This window comes from Gouania willdenowi, chromosome 7 (genome assembly GCF_900634775.1).
Source record: "Gouania willdenowi chromosome 7, fGouWil2.1, whole genome shotgun sequence".
Lineage (NCBI taxonomy): Eukaryota > Metazoa > Chordata > Actinopteri > Blenniiformes > Gobiesocidae > Gouania > Gouania willdenowi.
In genome coordinates, this window is record NC_041050.1 from 36,496,772 (window position 1) to 36,520,702 (window position 23,931).

At 37.1% G+C, this 23,931-nt stretch overlaps 1 protein-coding gene across 2 annotated transcripts in view; it reads right to left on the bottom strand.

Annotated features, from left to right (window-relative positions):
- Positions 1-2,097: 2,097 nt before the first annotated feature.
- The window catches only part of nadka (NAD kinase a), a 36,170-nt gene continuing 14,336 nt past the window's right edge, over positions 2,098-23,931 (bottom strand). The window contains exons 1-10 of one of the 2 annotated variants that reach the window (XM_028454211.1): positions 17,193-17,446; positions 12,113-12,242; positions 11,914-12,022; positions 10,275-10,360; positions 10,077-10,179; positions 9,851-9,993; positions 7,325-7,424; positions 5,731-5,888; positions 3,384-3,466; positions 2,098-3,142 (exon numbers count right to left, since the gene is read on the bottom strand). In XM_028454211.1, the coding sequence (XP_028310012.1) occupies positions 2,995-3,142; positions 3,384-3,466; positions 5,731-5,888; positions 7,325-7,424; positions 9,851-9,993; positions 10,077-10,179; positions 10,275-10,360; positions 11,914-12,022; positions 12,113-12,242; positions 17,193-17,272 (1,140 nt within the window). In that variant the 5' untranslated portion in view covers positions 17,273-17,446 and the 3' untranslated portion in view covers positions 2,098-2,994. Of the gene's footprint in view, positions 3,143-3,383; positions 3,467-5,730; positions 5,889-7,324; positions 7,425-9,850; positions 9,994-10,076; positions 10,180-10,274; positions 10,361-11,913; positions 12,023-12,112; positions 12,243-17,192; positions 17,447-23,931 lie in introns of those variants that run through there. The other variant, XM_028454209.1, reaches the window with a different exon arrangement.

Sequence of the window (23,931 nt, forward strand, 5' to 3'; positions counted from 1 at the left end):
TTAGACGGTGTCTATTTGTACGGACAATCCCCGGTGCCACTGCCTCAGCATAAAACAAGCTACATTTTGATCGCGTGGAAATCAAAGCGCATTCAAAATGAAATCGAGAAGGGTTCGCATTCTGCACCCGTCTCCTCAGTGCACGCCCTCCCTTCAGCTGGTTTCGGCGCTGGCGCACGTGGCCATGAACGACATGCTAATAGGCTAGCGCTCTCAAACTCTGCTTGAATGTTTAGGAACGACTAGCGGCGTGTAAATCAATATTAACCCTCTACAAAACATGTGTCCGTCTGTGCGTGTTACATATCAGCATGCCGAAGCGTAACTACATAAAACGTTGTGGTGCACAATTTCACCACAAAATACAAAGACTCCCGGTCAATGAAAAACGCACGTCGTTTCACTTCTCATTTACAATATCAATTTTACAATGCGTTTAAAATTCATCAGACATGCTAATCTAAAAGTAACGAAATATATTTACTATGTTGAAAATGAGAAAAGACTTACCTGTTTTGTTAGACGAAGACGAGTGAAAATGGCTCGATGATTCAAACTGAAGCCACTTGCTGCGCATGCGTGTTGAGCTCACGTTAAGCGCGCAACTCCGGTGGCAGCTACGGCATCCTCAGAGGGACAAACTTCCTATTGTCTATGCAAACATCCAGCGTAAATATTAACCAATGGCCTTGTTTAAGTGTAATACTTATTAGTATTTAATACAATTTACACAAATAGGTTCACTAATGAGTAAAAAAGTAAAGTTAATGCATAAAAATAGCAAAAATCACCTATTTAAAAGCAACAGTAGTGAAAGTTCTTTTTTTTGAGTGTAGCCTTACCTCTGATTTGGGGTGTTTCTCATTTTTTTCCACTTTTTCTCATTTTTCATGGGACACTTCATTTTCATCCTAATATATTTTCATCATAATAACACTAATTTTTAGGGTCTTGTGATAGCCTTATCTCAGTTTTCAAATTTTTATGCCTCACTATAGCCGTACCTCTGATTTGGGGTGTTTGCCATTTTTTTCTGAATTTGACATTTTTTTTTCTTATTTTTATGCTATACTTCATTTTCATCCCAGTATAAGTATGCACATCATATTTAGAATAGTTTTTAGGGTCTTATGATAGCCTTATCTCAGATTTTTTTTTTTTTTCAGTTTTTAAATTTTTATGCCTTACTATAGCCTTTCCTCTGATTTGGGGTGTTTGTCATTTTTTTTCAAAAATTTCAACTTTTATCTAATTTTTCATGCTTCACTTCATTCTCATCCCAATAAATGTATTCTCATCATAATAACACTAGTTTTTAGAGTCTTGTGAAAACCTTATTTCAGAATTATTTTTTTTTAGTTTTCAAATTTTTACACCTTACCTCTGATTTGGGGTGTTTTTCAAATACAAGTATTCTCATCATATTAACACTAGTTTTCATGGTCTTGTGATAGCCTTATTTCATTAAAATAAACTACAATTTTTCAATTTCTTTTATGCCTTACTATAACCTTACCTCTGATTTGGGGTGTTTTTCATTTTTTTCCACATTCTCATTTTTCATGCCATACTTCATTTTCATCCCAGTATAAATATGCACATTATATTTAGACTAGTTTTTATGGTCTTATGATAGACTTATCTCATAAATTTTTTTTTTTTTTTTTTTTTTTTTTTTTAGAGTTTTTCATGCCTTACTTACCTTTCCTCCGATTTGGGGTATTTGTCATTTTTTTTTTTCAAAAATTTCAACTTTTATCTAATTTTTCATGCTTCACTTCATTTTCATCCCAATATATGTATTCTCATCATAATAACACTAGTTTTTAGGGTCTTGTGATAACCTTATCTAAAAAAAAAAAATATCTAACTTTTATTTCTTACTATAGCCTTACCTCTGATTTGGGGTGTTTGTCATTTTTTCTTATTTTTAATTTTCCACTTTTTTCCCGCTTATTTTCCTCGTCTTACTGCGTTTTTACCTGTGTGTAGGTGTGCATTCCACCCGAGTGTGTTTGTGTGTGTGATTTAAATCCCACTCAAATAAAATAAATACACCACACAGCTTTTCTAGTTGGGGTTCCTTTTTAATAAAATCTCATTGGTTCATATTATCATTATATTAGAAACATTAACAAACAGTTGACACAAAAATCAGAGTCAAACATTCTGACAGATAGAAAATTGAAACGCACTGAGGGGTCGCTTTAAAAAAAAAAAAAATCCCTAAACATTTAAAAAAAAAAAAGGCATTACTGGAATGTGTTTTTTTCTCCGATTCATTCACCACCACTTAAAGATTGATGTATAATATAAAAAGTATTCAATTATTTTCTCTACTGACACTTTGTAAACGGGTTATTAAACATTATGACTTTACAAAATACATCTAAGCAGATTTATAGAAAAATCCAGAGGTAAAGAAAGGAATGATTGATTGTCTTTCAGTTGGTCACAAAAAGAAAGAAGACATTCAAAGTTTGACCCTGCATGACCGGGAAACCCTCGACACAATCACAACACCTGTGTGAGTGTGTGTGAACAGCACAAACCATGTGTAAACCTGCAGATAAAACAACATCAGTGTTTAAGGCACAAAAACAGCCACCCAGTCTTAGCCTGTGTATCTGAGAACCACCTATAACCACCTCTAAAGCACTAAAAGTTTGGTCCCAGAGTTCTAATTTCCTACCTTTTTAGCCAGTGAACTCCAAGCATTCTGTCTGAGTGTTTCCACACCAGCGTCTATTAAAAAAACTCAACATTTTAGAGCTTTTTTACATTTGCTTCTTGTTTTCACATCAGCTTTGAGATGAGATGAGCTCAGAATCGTCTTTCTTTTCCAAACGTGTCGTCCCTTCATTCTAAATTCACATTTAGTCTTTTTAACCCTTTCACTGCCAAAGGAAAGACCTGCGTGTTCAGTAGAACCTGAACACGCTTCCTATAAACGTATATTTACATCTACAAACAACAACAACAGTCGTTTTCCACTCAGTTGTCTTCGTCCTCCGAGCTGAGGTAGTTCTGCTTCTTCCTCACGTTCCAGTGCAAACACTGAGCCAGACTCTCGAACCAGTCGTTGACCGGGTCCCGGAAACAGATGGAGGGAACGGGGAAGCAGGAAGTGGTGATGGTAATACTGTGACGAGGAAACAACGGGAGACAAAGAGGGTTTTTGATTGAGTGAATGAGAACAGGTGGAGGAAGAGGAAGATGTTTGATCTGATTTAAAAGTGCTTTTGTTTTGGTGAGTCGCAGAAAGACCGGCTGAATCGGCTCCTAAAGCCCATTAGGAGGAGGATAGAGTTACGTAATAAAGACGATAGGTGTGGAGTCAGCTGATCCACGGCTCTGCGTGTGCGTGTGGTATGTGGACTGACCTGTCTCCGTGGCAGATCTCTTGTCTCTTCCTCCCATCAAAGGAAACCCAGGCCGTGTTCCTGGCTTCACAGGACAGCATGATCTGTCAGTAATACACAGGAAGGTTCATTATTTAGATGTTTTTACAAAGGCAGGCGCACACACGCACACACATACACACACACTGCAATAATTGTGGGAATGGAAAGCACCAAAATGTTGTCCATTTTCTAATCGAAAATTCTATATAGTTTGTAGAGGTTGAACTCTGACAAAATACATTTATATATATATTTTTAGTCAACTGATGCTGCGTGCTAATCTTAACTGATTTACATCATTCAAAGATCTAAATGTTCTGCTCCTTTGTGAAAATGATAATATCTGATTTACAAGTAAAATGCCAACTCTGTTACTTTTAATGTAATTTAAGGTTTTATACAAACTTGGCTGATTTTGCAAGCTTTATAGTGCTTGATTAGGCCTGCTAGAGTATCAGCTGCTGCTCATGAACGTTGAGGAAAACTGCTGTTAAAGCTTTAATCCTGCAGCTCCTGTCACAATTTGTAGCTTAAGATGTTGCTACAATTTTCTTCTTTCTTAGAATGACACTCTTAGTGGGAATGCTTAGCATTCATCCCTTACTTTGCTTCCACAAGTAGAACTTTTACCCTCAGACTTCTACCTTCCTTCGAGCAATCAACAAGTGGATCCTGGTGCATCTTGCTCTGCACAATGTCTGTAATTGTAATTAACTGTTTGTTAAATCCTCAACATACTGCTGTTCATTTTCTTAGTACTACCTTCAGTTCAGTTCAGTTTATCAGCCATTTGCAGTATGAAAACATCATTGGAAAAAAATGTGCAAGGAGCTCAAAGTGCAGTGTCAACATTTTAAAAGATGTTTCACAATATAAAACAAACAACAATCAATCAATGCCACTAAAAATATTATAATGTAAAATACTGTACAATAAAGAGTCACAAAACCACATAAAATACTATAGGGTCGTTTCCTCACAAAATTAAAGTGCCTTGTTTAAAGTCATCACAGCTTGTGGGAAGAAACTGTTAGAATGGCGAGCAGCAGAACATTTGATAGAACGATACTTTTACCCTGAAGGAAGCATTTCAAAGATGGCCGTGACAGGGTGTGGCCTTGATTAAAGAATCTGGCTTTATGTGTGGCCTCCAGGAGCGTCAAAGTACAACCAATGTTCTGCTGGCTGAGCCAACCACTTTGTTTCTTTCAGAGTGAGATTATCATTGAGCCACGCTCAATTACACAAGTTTAAAAGAATCTTAGCATTTTGGGTGAAGTCGTGAAGCTTGCGTAAACAAAAGAGGTGCTGTCCTGCTTTCTGAGCATTGTTACCGGTGTTAGAGCTCCACTTCAAGTCATGAGAAAGAGCCACGCCCAATAATTTACATTTCTCAACAATCTGCACATCACAATCATTGATATTAATAGGTAACTGATTTTTATTGTGACAAAAGTCAATCACAAGTTCACCAGCCTTTGATGATGTTTTCTTTACTCCATTTAACTACTTTTTAATTCAACCTCCTCACAATAAAGTGACTCATCTTTTGAGCTGATAAGCCCAATGATGGTTGTATCATCTGCATATTTAATTATCACTTTGCTGTCATGAGATGCTCCCAGGTCGTGAGTATAGAGGGTGAACAACATCCTGAGGGGAACCAGTGCTAGCACAAATACAACCATTGATTTTGACCCTTTACGGTCGGCAAGTTCAAAAATGAAAAATCCATTTACAAATGCATCATCACATCCAAGGTGTTTTAGTTTATGAAGAAGCTTTGTTGGGACCATTGAGTTAAAAGCTGAACTGTAATCTATAAATAGCATTGTAGCGTATGATTTCCTGTTATGAACATGTTTATAGACAGAGTTCAAAGCAAAGAAAATGGCGTCCGTAACGTCCGCTTTAGCAGCATTAGCTTTAGCAGCTAACTCAGTCTTTCTGCCTCGGACACCAATACAACGTTTACGCAAAAAATCTTTCAAAGAATCAATGCTTCAACCGGTAAAATAATCTAAATCTCTGTCAGACTCGTTTCCTACACCGTCAGCTATGGCCAGTTTATCCCTCCTGACCTTTGACCTCATGCAGAAGAACTGAACCAGTGCGAGAGTGTGAAAAGGCTTATTGTTGACAACACACAGATATAATATTAATGTCTTCTATTTATATTTCTGAGCAGAAACTCAAAGCATGAATGGAAACTGTTCCTCAGTCACACCATAGCCAGATAAACTCTATTCACACAGATTGATGAAGGTGATAAACACAAAGCCCCCCCCTCCCCCTCCCTCTCCTCCTCCTGTCAGGGGGTGTGTACCTTGAGCTGGACCCCCGCAGGCACCACGATGGGTCTGAAGGACAGTGAGTGAGGGCAGATGGGTGTGATCATGATGGCTGGGACGTTAGGATGGATCATGGAGGCTCCTGCTGCTACAGCGTAGGCCGTGCTGCCAGTGGGGGTGGACACGATCAGACCTGGGGGGGGGGAGGGGAGAGGGAAGGAGAACTTTAATAGTGAGGAAGAAAACGTGTATCTGATTAGTGACTCAGCAGAATAATCTCTTTCTCCTGTATCTACTGCATCTCCTCCAGAAATAAAACACTGAACAATAAGGAAACAAAGGTGGTGGTTTTCCTGCTGTGAAAGGCTGAAGGTGTTCTGACAATAATCTTTTGCTGTGTCATTGATTGGATTTCATAATGTATCGTTTGAACTGGTTTTACTCAACAGTGATGCCCTGTGGTGTGTGTGTTAGCAGGCAGAGTAGGGGTGTGCATTTCCATGAATCTAATGATACGATTCACGATACAATATACATTGCTATAGATACAAATTTCACCTGTACAAGTACAAAATGGTATGAAACAATTTATTTCATATTTTTTAAACTTGCAAGAACAAGTAAATGGTAACTGTAATTAAAGTACTAATATAAAAAACAAGTGGCATGTTTATCAAACTGTCAAATAAAATGTTTTAAAAAAAGTTAAACTTTTGCTTCTAGTAACTCCATACATCTACAAAAGTACCAACTTCCAGCTAAAAGTCATTGAGGAGTAGGTAGTTTAACAAGGTCTGATGTGGTTCACTGACACCTAGTGACCGGGCACTTACGTGCTGTGCATATGTTAGCACAATTAAAGCTAGGGTAGGTAATTTCCTCCAGATAGAAGTTTTAAGTTTTTGGTTGAAATTTTCTTTATGTCCGAACAGAAATTAAGACTTTATGAGCTCTGGATAAAGAACAAAGAAAATCTGTCAAAACCTGTAAAAACTTCCACAAATGAAAAAAGACGGTTCGTTTTTTAGTAACCAATCATGACTCCCTGTCTCCCTGCTCATTCACAATCCCTCACGTGGACAAGCCCACACTCAGAGTTAAAACACAGTTTTTGGTCACGTTTTTTAACATATATAATGATAAAGTTTAGTGTTTAGTTACCGCTGAATGAGACGATGTAGTTTCTACACATTACAAGCGATGAGCTCAGGTCTGCTTTTGGAGCAGCGCCGCTTGTGCATGTGAGTGAGGGGCGTGGCTTTAGAGGGGAGGGAACGGAGGGGAGGGGCGGGTAAAAGCGGAGCCCTTGGAAGATGCTACTTTCAAAATCATGCTAGTTTTCGAAAATTACCTACCCTGCCTTTAAATTTTGTTTTTTGTTAAAAAACATTCTAAAAATCAATTTGGACATTTTTGGGATCGATACGATAATTGTGTGATGAAATATCACGATATGTTTTTTTTTTTTTACACCCTAATGGCAGAATGAGGAGGGGGAGGGATTCATTTACATGGAGACCTTAGGGACGATGGGCTCAATTACATTTTTCAATTTCAATGATAATGGATTTTTGACCAAATGATGAAAACAAAACAAAAAAAAACCTATTTCTACGGCCCATCTCTCACCGTCTCCCTGCACTGTGGTGATCAGGTGTCCGTCCAGGAACAGGTCAACGTTAGAAAGATAGGAGGAGGGTCCTCGGTCTACGACCACCTCATTCAGGACCTGGAACAGACAGAAGAGGCTGGTTAATGTCTGAGAGGAAGGGTTCATTAGAAGTGTGTGTGTGTGTGTGTGTGTGTGTGTGTGTGTGTGTCCTCAGTGAAACATGAAAACACTCCTAACCACAGGTTTAAACCACAGGGTTTGTGTTGTTCTTCAACAACAACAACAGGTTTAAAGCCTCCAGAGCCTCGGGCTGAGAAACTAAAGCTGTGTTCACCTCTTTACAGCTGACACACTGAAACGCTTTGGAGAGGATACGCACACGCACACGCCTTTAGCATTATAACATATTGTCCATCCAAAAACACTGTAACAACAGGTTGTTTTCTTTTATTGCAGTTGTTCTAATCCAAACATAGGCCACCGCACCCATTACTATTTGTTTAAAAATCTGCAGATTAATGCAAAGTTTAAACTTCACTGGAGTTTAGTTTTAGTGTAGTTGGGAGGGGGAGGGGGAGGGGCATACGTGCTTCAATAGAAATAGGTGAGAAAGGTTCGAATTAATGTTTTTTTTCTTCTTTTTTATTACTGAAAGATGAAATTGTGACTCGAGAAAAATAATGAATATGTATAAACCTAAAAAAATAAAAATTCACAGGTCCCTTGCTGTGTGTTTGGATGATACTGTATTTATTCTGAAGGAATAAACCAGATGGTTTAACTGGTTTCCTTATCCATAATAATTTTGGTGTAGGGGTGTCTGAGCATTATTTCTGTCAGTGCACCCCTAGATTTAGATTTTCTAAAAATGCTAAAAAATAATCCTGAAGAGAACTGACAGGTAGTGGGAAAAGTTGATAAGAAACACATTTGAAATGTAATACTTATTAGCTACGTATGCATAAGCCATAAAACTGTAACGTGGTTCCATGGGTTTGCGTTTAATTACATTCTTATTGTAAATGGCACGAGAATTACAACATCAATTATCTGAACTCATTTTTTTTAAGTACAATTACAACTATAATTCCATCATAATTTTAATTAACAATCAATTACAATTATAATTGACCTCAACACTGCTTAATATGTAATACAAAATAAACTAAGGTACAGTTAAATGAACTTTATCTACATTCTACAATCATTTTAAATGAAAATGATGATTACATATAAAAACATAAATGACAGCACATTACAGGTCATTTTTAAATATAGAGCTCCGATCAGGTCAAATGGCTAGTTTTAAATATATAAATATAAATAATCAATGAATAAATGCGTTCCTGTCATCAGGTTCATCCTGTCATTCACATGTTGGTATATTAATGTCACAGCCTCGTTTCACCAGCTCAGTGAAATACCATGAGTTAAACACAGTGTGGATTAGTGTGTGTAGGGAGTGTGTGAGTCTGGTATGTGCACGTTGTATGAGCTGAGCTGTTGTTTTGCCTCTTTGTTGATGCACGTGTGTGTGTGCGTGTGGCGTGTGAACGTCAGAGGTTTGTTTGCATGTGTGTGTAACAAATTAACTCTGTAGTCAAAGCAAACTTTTTCCATCTTCGCCTTCTCTCTAAAGTGAAGCCTTTCGTCAGCCGCTCCGACCTGGAAACAACTATTCATGCGTTCATCAGCTCACGATTGCATTACTGCAGTGCACTGTATTTTGGACTCAATCAGGCTTCCATACACAGAGTACAGCCTGTACAAAATGCTGCTGCCTCACAAACATGACCATAACACACCTGTCCATGACTCCCTGTATTGGCTCCCAGTCCTTTTCAGAATCCAGTACAAACTTTTGCTTTTTGTTTTCAGTTCCATCCACCTTTGTATTTATGTGAGACTTTGACCCCTCACCAGCCGAGCAGAGCCCTACGTTCTGCTCGAGGTGCCCAGGTCACATTACAAACAGTGGGGTGATGGTGTTTTGCTGTGGCAGGTCCAAAACTCTGGAAGTCGTTGGTGCTTGAGTTACGTACCATCAAAGACCTGCAGCTGCTCAAAGCAAAGCTAAAGACTCACATATTTAGAAAAGTGTTTGGTACATAGTTCTGTAGCACTTGTTTTAAATGTGATAATGGTCTGTTTTTAATTATTATATATTATGCTTTTTTAAATTGTATTTTTTTATCATGTACAGCGCTTTGGTCAATTTTGGTTGTTGTAAAGCACTTTAGAAGTAAAACTTGTTTGATTGATTGATTTATTGATGTATTGTAGTTTGTTGTTGCTGTTTGTGATGGTGTAACAGTGTGTGAGTACCTGGTACTGCATGGTGTTGTGTGTTGTTGTTGTTATGTGTGTTGTTGTTTGTAACAGTGTGTGAGTACCTGGTACTGCATGGTGTTGTGTGTGTGTGTGTAGGTGGTTGTGTGTTGTTGTTTGTAACAGTGTGAGTGAATACCTGGTACTGCATGGTGTTGTGTGTGTGTGTGTGTAGGTGGTTGTGTGTTGTTGTTTGTAACAGTGTGAGTGAATACCTGGTACTGCATGGTGTTACGGCTGCTCTCCAGATCCCCGTTGGTGAGAATGATGCCCTTCTCTTCCACTCTGGCCATCTTCTCCCAGTTCTCCTTCAGCACACACACTTTCAACCGACTCCTTAGGATGATGGCGGCGTTTCCTGCAGGTGTTCGTGGACCTGGTTATGGTTCTTGTGTCTGACTGACACTCACACAGACGACAATAACAACACGCTGTGGATACCTTCAATGATCTGGGTGAGCTGAGACTGGTACGTGTCAAACTTAAACGGAGTCAGGAAGCCCAGGGAGCCCAGGTGGAACGCCATGACTGGTGGAACGCTTTCCTACGCACAGACACAAGGAGAAGAAGAAAAGAAGAGGCTGTGCAGCAACAGATGGTTTTAAAGGTGTTTCACAGAGACAGTGTGAGACTGAATACCTGGAACAGAGAAGAAGCATAAAGCAAAGTTCCATCTCCACCAAGACAAATGATGAAGTCCACACGGTTTGAGATGTCGTCTAGATCTGAGGAGGACAAACAGATCAACCAGTTAGGATTAGCTTTTAATAAATCACCTAAAGCCATAACAGTAAGGGCATCAACTTCATCGATCTGTGCTCGGCAAGTTGGCCATCCTGGTGACATTAATCGATTTAAAATCGTTTTAAAAGGTAATCAATCCATTGTATCGATACAAGGAAGAAACGCATTGGATTTAAGCACGGCAGACTTATTATGGATGTGTTTAAAAAGTGCTTTTAATATTAATATATTTGTCAGCAGCAGCAGCACATTTAGCGTTAGCATTAGATCTGCAGAAGCATTGTGATAACCATCATGTTAAAACTAAGTATCTGGTTAAACCACTGCTCATTAAACCTGAACAGATCCTGGTTACGCTTCATTTTTAAAAATTGAAATATTGAAAAACAAGCAGAAGAGTCGGTAAAACCTATTTTTATTGAAAACGTATTGAAAATGAGCAAAGAAAAGTTAACATCCTGTTCATTTAAACTGAAGTGTTGGTTGGACTTTATCACAAAAAATATGCAAGTACATTTGCCATTAAATAATGTTTGTTTATGTCCAAAATTAATGCATAAACGATTCCCTTACAAGAAACATCAGGAATCTATGAAAACTCACCTTTACTGTACAGTATTCAGGGATTTATTTATCTCACACTGGTTGAATTATTATTTTAACTAAAAAATTACTGAATCAATTTCAAGTCACTGAATCATTCGATATTAATTAATATCGTCGTTGAATCGAATCGGTACAACGAATCGCGAATCGAATCGTTGCTAAATCGAATTGTTACACACTACAATATACCATATAAATCTCGATATTTTTAATTCAAATAAAATCTGACCAAAAAGATAATTCAGAGTTAAATTTTGTGGTACAAAATGTCACACAGGCACATTTATTAATAAACAGCTGCACAATATGTGCCATTTGTTTTTTCCCCTATAAGGGACAGCACGTGTGAGTGAGCTCTGTAGTGTGGCTTGTTTAGGGGAAGGTCTGGGTTAGAACACCCTCATATATTGATATCGGTCCGTTATCAGCCAGAAAATTAATATCAAATTTTATCACACTGCATCTAAAATCTCTGATATATATTATAATAGTTTAATTGTAGAATACTGTAGATATTATGTTGAAGGCTAACATTTCTGTTAATTGGTTAATAATAAATGGATCATCCCTACTGTTGCTGACTATTGTTCTATGTTTGAGTGACATCACTTGATCTAACATTCCACACTACAAAATAAGTTATGAAAGTTTGTATGATTCGTGCCGATATCGTATCGGACGAATATCGGTCAATACGCAATGCTGCAATATCGGTATCGTATCGGAAGTAGAAAAAGTTGTATCGGGACATCGCTTATATATATATATTTATTTATTAATATAGGTGATATTGTATTTTTCTATATCACTAAAATGGAAATCTCGATATATCTTAAGTTTCGATATCTGGCCCAGCCCTACTTTCTACCACTCAACGTCCAATAGCTGTAATTTCACACACACACGATGACGTGGCTGATTTCCAAACCTTCTCTGAAAGTGCAGAATTTCTTTGAAACCACAGTGAAGTTTTCATCGTCGGAAATAGCCGGATCATCCAGAACTTTCTTCTCCACATAAACGATCAGGTTCTTCACCTGTAACGTCACAGGAAAGTGTTATTTCTATCCTTTCACACAGGTAAAAATGTGAAAGTGCTGCAGAACGCTGGGTGTGAGCAGCTGTACCTCAGTGAGGAACATACACAGCTCTTTGAAAGGCTGAAGCAGACCAGCGTCTCTGATCTTCTTGATGACAAGGACACTTTTTGGAGGCTTGTTCCACGTCAGTCTCTGGCTGGCTGGATCCTGAATGTGCCTGAGCATTAAAAAGGAAAGGATTATTATTATTGGTATTAATAAAAGCCAGTGGATTGGAGGTAAGAACTGACTGAAAAAACTAAAAACGTGATGGATCCAGTTCACGCTGGAATCAGCCTCAGGGATCTCATGTCTTTTGACTTGACTTAGTTCCAGCTGTAATTAGTTCCATCTCTCACACACATTAGGACGACTGTCTGTTGAGTACATACTACTTACTGTCATTGATCTCACCTGATCACTGGGAATAAATCTGACATTTTCTGCTGATTTAGCAACTCAGAGCAATGAGTCAAACATTTGTGCTTTTAATCACTTTATAAATATCAGTTAATGACTGATGTAGGTTATGATTGACATAATATACTGTAGATAGCTGTATAATCATAGTGCAAACAGCACAGCATAGGTTAACGGACATATCTCCAAAAGTGCCTTATATGGGGAGATATTACTCCCCATGGTAGAACAAAACACAACTTTATTTATTTCATAAGAAGTAAGAAAATTATTCTTGTGGTCGCTGGAATTATTGGCAGGGGTGTTTTTGAGCACATTTTAGTGATATACCCTAAGGAAGATTTTAGCGATTTATCAAAAACACAAAACAAATTTCATCAAAACATTTGTTTACATCATATTTGGTACCAAAATGCAGACAATAATGAGACACATTTTCAACAAAACAATTTGGGTCACTAATAAATCTATTTTGACAATCAGAAGACCAAAAGTGTGAAAATGACAATCCAAAAAATGGGGACTTTGGGAGTAATTTTGCACGAGATTGTCCATAACATCGTCAATAATATACACGGAAAAGTATTATTTAAGGTCTCAATTATTCCACAAGCTCATAAAACAATATTTTTGGCAAGAAGAAACAATTATTGCTTGAATATTGTCCCCTAATTAACATCACCCCCTTATTTTCCGACAAAAATGAAAATTAGCCAAAATTTGGAATGAACTGGGATGATTATAAGACCTTAAACAATACTCTGCCGTGTACTGTATATTTATGATGTTTTGGACAATCTTGCACAACATTAGATGCAAAGTTAAAATGTTTTTGACTCTTAATTTGTCACTTTTTGATGGCTAAAATAGATTTCAAAGTAGGGATGTAACGATTAATCGTAAGGCAGTTAAAAATCGATTCATAGGTATTATTCCTTTATTTATTTCATTCAAGATTTATTTTTATTTAAATTGCATTGTTTTGAATAGTTTATCAAGGAATTCTTTTGACAATGAAAAATAAAAGGAAACTAGTACAGCATTTTCTAGTTTTTTTCCCAAAAAAAAAAAAATTGTCTACAGTCCCATTTTGTAAAATAAATCGTGAGAGAATCGTATCGTGAACCCAGTATCGTGAATCGAATCGTATCGGGAGTTGAGTGAATCGTTACATCCCTATTTCAAAGCGACTCAAATTGTATTATTAAAGATTTTTCTCATCATTGTCAACATTTTGGTACCAAACATGACAAAGAAAATGTTTTGAAACATATTTATTTGATAATTGCTCAAAAACACTCCTGCCACCAATTCTGGAGATCACAAGAATCCTTTTCTCACTTCTTATATATCATACAGTTGTGTTTTGTTCTACCATGGGGAGGGGTATGTATTTTTTTTAACCTACTGTATTATGAAGTGTCAAACAACAACAATATAAAGATAATTCTTGAGCTAAATGCACTTGTATTTAGATTTATCCACCTTTATTTTAGCAAACATCTTTCCACCCAACACACAATCTAATTCCTAGAATTCTTACATATTTGATGAAACAAAGAAGGTTTTGACAACCATTAGCTTAAAAACTTACATCAGACTTTTACACCAATAATATGTGCAGAATGTGAGGTTTCAGGCCTCATTATAATTTAATGACACCAAACAAGAAAGTGGAAAAACTGTCAACAGCTGGAGGCATCTTTGGTTTGAGGTCACATCATTGAACAAGTTTAGTTTAAGCACTTTTTAACCCCTTGTTGGGCCTGTTAGAACACAATATGAAACTATCACCTGAATTGCTATTAAAAAAATATGTAATAAAACCCAAAATGTATTAACTGGTCAATAATGTATCAAGATGCTGAGCCCAAAATGTAAAAACCTTTTGCCATCGTTGTTACATTATGGGGCAGGAAAAATATTTTTCCCCTAATAGTTTAATAATAATAATTTTATTACGTCATAGAGTGAGTCAATGATTTATGGATTAAGGGCTTATTGCTTCAATGTATAATACACAAATATGTATGCGTAAAAATGTACATGCGTGTATCTATGTATATACATATATATATATACACACACACATATTATACACATAAAAAAAAGTTTATAAACATAAAAATGGCAAAAAAGTTGTTATGTTTTGGGCTCAGCATCTTGTTACATTATTAACCAGTTGTTACATTTTTTAAAATAACAATTTGGGTCTTGTTACATATCAGGCTTTTTTATTTTACTTTTTTAACCCTTTCTGCATTTGTTGATGTTTCTTTTTAACGACAACTTAAGGGAACTTTTGTGCTGGAAATTAGGGCTGCACGATCATACGGCCAAAATGATAATCACAATTATTTTGATCAATATTGTAACCCCAATTCTAATCACAATTGTTCATCATGTTAGGAAAAAAAAAAATCTGTGTTTATATTATACAACTTTTAAACAAACAATATGTGTATAGTTTACAGTGCAAAATTAAGATTTAAATAACAAACTAAAAAGATATTTTTAAAAAATAACCCAAGAAATTTAAAATGTACCAAAGGCTAACTGAATAAATACACTATTACAGATTACAGCACGCATATTTTAAATGTAAATATAGCGGTCAATCAGGTCAGTTTAATCGTGACAACAAAAATCGTGATCACGATTAAAATTCAATTAATTGTGCAGCCCTAGTGCGATTACAAATAAAAAAAATGGAACTAAATTCAAAGCAATCATTAACGCACACTCGCACAGGCTGTGAGGAATCCTGGGTATAATATAATACAGATGCTTTACTGAAGTGTCCACTAATAACCGCACACAATGCATCCAGATGTGAACTGATGCATTTTGCCCACGTGCGTCACCTCACGAATGCCAGAGAACCCTAACACAGTGACTCCGACACTGCTGCACTGTTTGAACTGGAATTAAACTGGTGTGACCAGTAAAAAACAACATTAAAGCACATCAGAAAAGCACAGTCATTGGGGAAACGACCAGTTCCTGTTACAGCACCAACGCAACATGAAGCAAACACGGGAGCTTCCCACTCAGCGGTGACTATTTAAAAACAACAATAAGGGTATCAGTCTGATCTGCTGCAATATTGTTCTGTGATAATTGAGTGCAGACATCTGACGGCGTGCACGCCCACTTTCAGTGCAGACACTACATTAGCATTTAAAAGGCTGCTAAGCTGCAGGTTGGTCCTCTATTCAACAGCAGAGCGTGCACGGCCTGACCTTCCTGCTCTGCTACTACAGCCGGTTCCACTGCAGGGACCTCTCACCACATTTCACTTCTCACCAACTAAATGATTCAAACTAGGGCTGGGCGATACAAACCAAAACTCATATCTCGATATATTTTCTCAAAATGGCAATAAACAAGACTTTTTATTACCATTTGAAATTAAAATTAATACCAACTTAACAGTAAATATAATTGGGTGGAAAAAACACCAATAAGATAGGGTTGGGTAATTGTTTTCTTTTGTCTAGTGCAAAGTAAGCTCACATAAATGGCTCCAAAAACACAAGATGACTACAAAAATAGCCAGAAATCTATAAAACAACAACAAAAATACAAAAAATAAAAACCATTAAGAGAAACCATTGTTGGACAGGCAGTTTTTGTTAAACTTACATGGCCCTATGTTGTTCATATATTTAAAAAAAGAAAAAAAACAGAACGTTACCATTCATTTTGAAATGTGAGACTAAGACATTTGATACAGTGATTTAAGACATTTTAATGAAAATTTGCTGTTGAAAAGTGCCGCACATTTATTTATTATTATTATTATTATTTTAACAAACAGAGGGTATCTCACAGTTGAAGCAGTGCCATGGACCAGTTTACCTAAAACTCTCACACTGCGCATGCGTGAACGCCGTAGGGCAGCTGTAAAATTGACGGACTGTACTGCCCACGTCTGTCCATCCAGCTCCTGGTTCATCACATCGCCATCTTTTCTTTTTGCTGAGATTTACGAGTGTCTCTCCACTTCTGGGTTCTTCTTCTTCTTCTGTTTTAATGGTGACGCTTCAGAGTTCTTCTTGTACGTGACATTTCCGGAAACAAGACCCTGAAGTGTCGTGTATGGACGTGCAGTATGAGCAGTCAGATGGTGTCAGAGTGTCGGTGCGTACAGTGTGAGAATATGAATCGTGAGCTGCAAACATGAGTTGCACAGTTTGAGCTGGAGCTGAGTACAACGATTGAAAAAATTACACAGTGTATCCCAGCCTTAAGGGACAGCACGTGTGAGTGAGTTCTGCAGTGTGGCTTGTTTAGGGGAAGGTCTGCGATAGGACGCATTTAGAAATCCATCTACCTGAGCTTTTTACTCCTAAAACGACTATTTTAAATACAAAACAAGCTATAATATATATATATATGTATATATATATCAGAAATATAGAAAAATTGTAAAGAAAGGCATTGTTTGACTGCACTCTAAGAATAATATTAAATACTTGCACAATATTATTTGTACTGTGTGACTGTATAAATAAAAACAGGCAAAGATACATCTCAATATAGGTGATATTGTCATTTTCTATATCGCTGAAATAGAAAACTTGGTAAATCTTGAATCTCGATATATTGCCCAGCCCTACTTCAATCCAACTTTTACAGCCTTACTCTAAAATACCAGTTAACATTGAATCTATTCAACAAGCGTAAAATAAAAAAGATCTCTCACCATTTCCACACTCTGTTCTCGCTGTGATTCTCAGGATTCTCCTGCAGCACGCACTGATTAAACTTCATGACTGTCAACATGTAGTAGAAAACGGATGCAGCCAGTGAACGGGACTGTGTCCAGGAGCAGTGATCCAACTTTAAGTTAATATCAAGTCTTCATTCGTCATCCAAAAGCTGAAAAGTGCAGCCCAGCATCTGCATGTCCGCCCGTTTCCAGCGGTGAGTCAGTGTGTGTGTGTCCCAGTACTGCTGCATTCTGCCTGCTCATTTAAAGCTCCCACTCATCTTAAAGGTTGACTTCCTCTCAGGCCACGCCCACTCTGCTGAGCCTGCCTATTGTAGGGAAGGGATTTTCTCTCTGTTAGATTACAGGTGTGATTCACTCACTACACAGACACGGCTGCACCTAAAAAGCCTCTTTAACAAAAGCGACAGCACCGGCGTGATGTGAATGATGTCATTTAAGTTATAGAAAAGGAAGAAATCCAACAAACAAAAGGACATTTTATGAAACAGGGCTAGTTGTAGCAGGAAAAAACTAAAAGAAAATTAATTAGCAAAGTAAAAGTTAACATGTTTAACTCAAAATATCACACAGTTAATGACAAAAACACGTAAACAAAAGCTGCACCATTATGGCCAAAATGATAATCACCATTATTTTTTATCAATATATTAGCCACAGTTATTTATTATGTTAGGGGGGAAAAAACAAACAAACAATATGTGTACAGTTTAGAGTGCAAAATAAAGTTTTAAATAACAATTATACAAAAAAAATTACCCCAAGAATTTAAAATGTACCAAAGGCTACAGAAATATACATTACAATGTGCAGAGACTGTATTTAATATGTAAATATTGCTACACTAACAATGTCAAGTACAAAGTTAAAGTTTTACTAAATCCATAGTTCAATAGATTATTTACCTTGTTTTTAACCTACCTTTTTTTTTAAACATTGTTTTTAGTAAAAACAATGCATGAGTTCATGAAACTAAACTGGCATTTACAGGAATGGAATTTTCTATCATTAAAAGGAGGAAATTCCCAACATTTGGCTGTTCACTTCCTGGTCACATTTTTTTGCTCTACTGTGGGAAAGTGTCATTTCTTTTTTTTCTTGTTTTGTCTTTTCATATCTGTTCTATTTAAGGTTAAACCCCCAATCAGATTGGTGTATCTGTTTTATTACTTTTACTTTATTGTTAATAATATGCATTCTCTTTACCCCTTCATCAGATTACATCATTAGTTTTAAGAGCTTTTATTTTTAGTAACATTTCAATAAACCCTTCACTTATATCAGTGGTTCATTGTTTGCAATCTGTGACAAAAAGCTTAAAAAAACAAAAATAAAGATTATTTTTTTAAGTCAGCTATTGAAACTTTATTGTTTATTGTTCCGCTCCACTTCACATGCCGATGTAAATCATTATTTTTACACTTAAGTTCCACGTTACATATCTAATGTAGTCTAATAATTTAATGATCTTTTAATTTCTGCTACATTTTTGGGCTTCTAAAAATCACTTTCTTTATGTGTAGGTGTTTTGTTTAGTGTTAATGATCTTTATTGTCAATGAATAAAGACATTTAAAGTCCTGATAGCATGATAAAACATATAGAAAATAGAGTTTACTGTTGGCATGAAATTGAAAATGTCGTCCTGTTTGACGCGCCCCACCTGTTATGTCTCCATTCGCCACCAGGGGGGCGCGCCACACACTTCGAGAAGAACTGCTTTATATGAACACACCTAATCCACGTGTAGTCCACATGGTGGTAGTTTTCCCAAATGATCCCAAACAGAGGCCAAAGCTCTGTGAGGTCCACCACGCTAAAGTAAAGACAATGTACTGATCTTCATTCCTCAGTCATCGCCTCACAGTCTCACACAGAACCAGGAAGCAACAGAGAACTCTGGTAGAGCAGCAGCAGTATTACTGAAGCAATGTGTACCAACATGTTCTCATCTGAACATTAGGGTAAACATACATTCATTATCCAACATTGATGGAACACTGAATAACCATTGAACACGAATAATTTAACTGCACGCTTGAATCAAGAGGCTGGTTTTTAAAGATGTACAAAACAAGAATTTCAGCCAAGCACCAAATCTCCTCTTTGTCAGATATTGGCAGTAATCTAGATCAATGGCCACGTTTACATGGGAGCTTTAAATCCTCTTTAACCTGACCTTGTAAACACTTAATTCCTAATGCTAATTTAATTCCGAATTAAAATTATATCTGAATTAGGTGGCTGGTTTATTCCTTTTTTAATCCCGAATTAAATAATTCCTCTTTATCTAAACAGTTAACAACACTTAAATCCGCTTTAAGTTAATTCCGGTCATTTTGCACATGTGCAACTTGCGGCGATGATGCATTTGGTGACGACATAATCCAACATGGCCGCCCGGACTAGAGCCGACATGATAATAATAATAAGAGCCTTAAAAGACATGGATCTACTGAAAAGAGTGGATGGACGGAGGCATAAACGTGCGGACATCAACACGGACACATATACTTATTAAACACACACGGAGATCAGCAAACGGAGTTGGCTTCACTAAACGGGTGATACGAAAACCCGGAGACGGAGTAAATGCGTCCCCATATTGCTGTACAGACTGTAATATCACCAAGTTTATCATTATAACGGTTGTTAGAGCTACTATCTTTACCAGGGAGCAAATATTTATTCCTGGTCATTATTTTCTGGAGTTTTACTGGACTTTATTTACCAGTGATTAGTTCATATATCTCTTCTGCTCTGTGGATCTAAGTGTGTTATTGTTGAGCTGCTGCTTCAAAACTACAATCAAACAGTTCTCATGTGAGGTGTTCTGTGTTACAGCCGACAATTAAAGGTTTGTTGTTGTTTCTCTCCTGATAGACGTGACACAGCACGTTCTCCTCCTGTCCAATCACAGCCTTCCCAACCCCCAAACCTAAAGCAGAATAAACTAAAGCCGAATAAACCGGTTTTCCATGTAAACCTCATTCGGGAATTACTATTTATTTAAAGTTACTTAGTTCTGCTTTAAAGTCAAAAGTTTTTTGTTGAATTGGTAAAGGGTGATGATGAATGTAGTTAGAGAAATACTCATGCTTGGTATAGATCTGCCAATAATAAATACTGACACACTGTAAAGACAAGAAATAACATTTAATTCAAAAGACTGATTTGAAGACACGCTTGTAAAATTTAAGGTATTATGTTGGACCCGCATTAATATCGGTACTTTTATGCAGATTCAAAAAGGGAATTAAAACAGCCCACGCACGCCTGGAAGTCCCAATCTGTGGCCCACTTAAGATAAAATGGTTTGTATTTGGCCCCTGAACTAAAATGAGTTTGACACCCCTGCCATAGGGGGACCCTACGCTCAACAGCGCTGGTGAGAACCCTGATGGTACCATGATAATTCATACTTTAAAGGCTCAGAAGACATTTCTAATCCCAATTAAGACAAATACAGAAGGTCCAAATGTAGAGACATTGGGCAACAACATTTTCCCACAAAAATTGTGATGAAATGTGCAATTGTGATCCGATCCTGATGAAACTCCGTGGTGTTATTGAGGAACCAACTCTGCATAACCGAGGTCAAATATGGACCAAGATATTAATTTTGCCAATGATGAGAGATTATTTTATTTTTATGTTTTAGGCTGAGCCAGAATAGGTATATTGATCCGGATTCCCTCCAAAATTTAATGGAATCTTAAATGGCGTATGTCAAAGCACATTCATCATAGTCCGTCTAACAGACAATCAAATAAATAAATACCGTAAATGCTGGTTTTAATATTACCTCCTCGGTGGAGGAAATAATCTAGATTTTATATTACTGCCGATAAATAGAACTGATATCAAATCTTGTGAACAGTCAGTGGTGCAAACAACAGATTCCCAGCTAGTCTTGGCTATGGTTCAAAGTGCACAGAGGTAAAGTATTATATCACCTGTTAACACAAAGCACAGTGTGTAACTTTAGCAGGACATGATTGTTGCCTTTGCTCTAAAGCTGCGTTTATGGTTGCTGAGAAGTGTGATTGATGACAAATGGTTCACCTCCATTAATAACAAATGACTCCTTTCCATCAGATCAACTGTATCAGTTTAAGATATCCATTGAGATGCTGTCATTATGACATTTGCAGGGAAAGCCCTTTCCCCTCTAGGTTCTGCATCTAAACACAACTACAGACAGAAAACAGAGTAAAAATAGGTCTGACTAGAAGTTGCCCAGCTATTAAAATAGCCTGGTTTTACTACTTTTAACCAGTCGAGCAGCTTTGAGCCGGTTAATCCTTAACGTACTCTCACCAGGACAGAGTGGAGAGACACTTCAGAGGTTGAGGAATTAAAAAGGTCAACAGTTTGTCCACTAAACGTCTGCAGCACTCACTTAACTTTAACCCAACCTTTTTTTGGTTCAAGTACCCCCTTATGTCCAACCACAACATTTTGCCCTTACCCTAACCCCCCCTGCTGTGGGACCAACACTGACCCTTGTATTTTGAGTTCATGTTCTAATGAATATTATTTGTATTATTTTGTGTTATTTTGTGTGTTTTTGGTGTCATTGGAGCCCCCACCCTGTGGAACTCACTCCCACAACCCATCAAGAATGCAGACTCCCTTTAACCAACAACACATACACTCCTTAAAACCCACCTTTTTAAACTAGATTTTCCTTAACCTTTCTTTTACTTTTATTGTTATTTCTTTGTTTTTCTGTGTTCTGCTTTGAGTCCCAACAAAGTGCTATATAAAATGTATGTATTATTATTATTATTATTATTTTTTTGTTTGTCTGTTCTTTTTATCATTCAGTATATTTTTCTCTTATTTTGTGCGTTTTATTTTTGTAATTTTTGTAACTTGGTATTATTTGAATTATTCTGTGTGTGTTTTTTGGTGCTGTTTCATTATTTCTTAAGTTGTTTTGTATGCGTCTGTTATTTTGTAGTGATCTTGTGTATTTTTCACTCATTACGTGCGTCTTCGTTGTCGTTTTGTGTGTTGCCGGGAATATGAAATATTTTTCTTAGTGCGTGTGTTTTTGGTGTCGTCTTGTGTATTTTGTTGTTGTTTGTCTCTTCTTTTTATTATTCAGTATATTTTTTCTCTTATTTTGTATGTTTTTGCTGTCGTTTAGTAAGTTGCTGGTAATATTTAGTACGATTATAATTCTTGACTATCCATACAGTGACGCTAATGCAACTATGTGCCTGCACTCCAAGTTTGTGTTGGCACTCACGTACGATAATAGAACAATATGTAAAATATGTACAACATGTAAAACACACCCACAACCTGCTTATTTGAATTTGTATAATGACTGATTGTGACAGTGACTGATCATATTCTTGATACCAGTGATTATCTTTGGTAACAAGGAAAAGAGGACTGCTGTCAGCGAGTATCTTGAGTCTCTATAATTAAAAGTCAAAAACCTTGGTGTTCTGATTGACTCAGATCTGACCTTCAGCAATCAGATCAACTCCTACACAAAAACATCTTCTACCACCTAAAGAACATCTCCAGAGTGAAAGGTTTAATGACTGGTTCATGCTTTTATCTCCAGCAGACTGGACTATTGTAATGGTGTTCTGACAGGAATCCCACAAAAGAGCATCAAACATCTACAGCTGGTTCAGAACGCTGCAGCTTGGGTCTGAACCAGAACACATTAGTCCAGTTTTAAACCCTGCCACCACAGATGTGCTGTGTACATAGGAACACAGTAGGATCAAAATTTAAAAAAAAAAAAAAAAAAACATTTAACACTAGGTGAGCACATGCTAAACTTTTGCAGCAACATGTTGGCTTGAGAATATAATTTGCATATCTCTGTCATCACTCAAGTCATCAGTTATGACATGACCCAGATATTTCATTTCTTTAAAGTTTTTAGAGGCCTGTCACTCAGGAAAGATTAGTCTTGGCCCTCCTTGGTTCTGACAATCACGATGTTGCTCTTGCTGGTATTGTAACTGATGTTAAAGTATTAGTTGAGTGAATCGTTACATCCCTAGATGTAATAGTCGAGTCACATCCAACTATTCAATTGAAAAATTACAAATACTGTTTCAATATCTCTAATATTTAGTGTGTTACTGTTATATATATATATATATATATATATAAAATCGGTAAGGATGCGCCGACCAATTTACCTTATTTTGGCGATCGGCCCAGGGCTTAAGACTGCGATGAAACTAAGGTCGCATATGCAAGTATTTTTTCAGTGTGTGCGAGTGAAAATTTAATCTGGTCGCATCTGTGCGAGTGTGTAGGGTAACCTTATTTTGAAAATCCTAAAGGAGGAAACGGGAAGTGTGCGCTGAGGCGTCCGGGAACGCGTAGCAACAAAGCCAATGGGGGGCGGGACCTGGTCCGGGTAAGAGCGCACTGAGCAGAGTGAGTGAACTGCATGTGCAGCGCAGCTCCTAATATCAGCTGCAGTCTGCGAGAGAGACTTCTCAACACAAAATGGGATAAAGTGAGATATGAGGGCCAGTCTTACACTGATACTGTGGAGGACCTCATCAGAATCAGCATGGAGGGGCCAGAACTGATGAACTATGATACCAGGCCAGATGTTCAGCTGTGGTTCTCCCAGGGGAAGAGGGTTAGGAGACCCCATTATCAGAGCTGGACCCTCTGAATTTCATTCCATGGGGTGAAGCAATGCAGATGCTAAGTTGGTTATG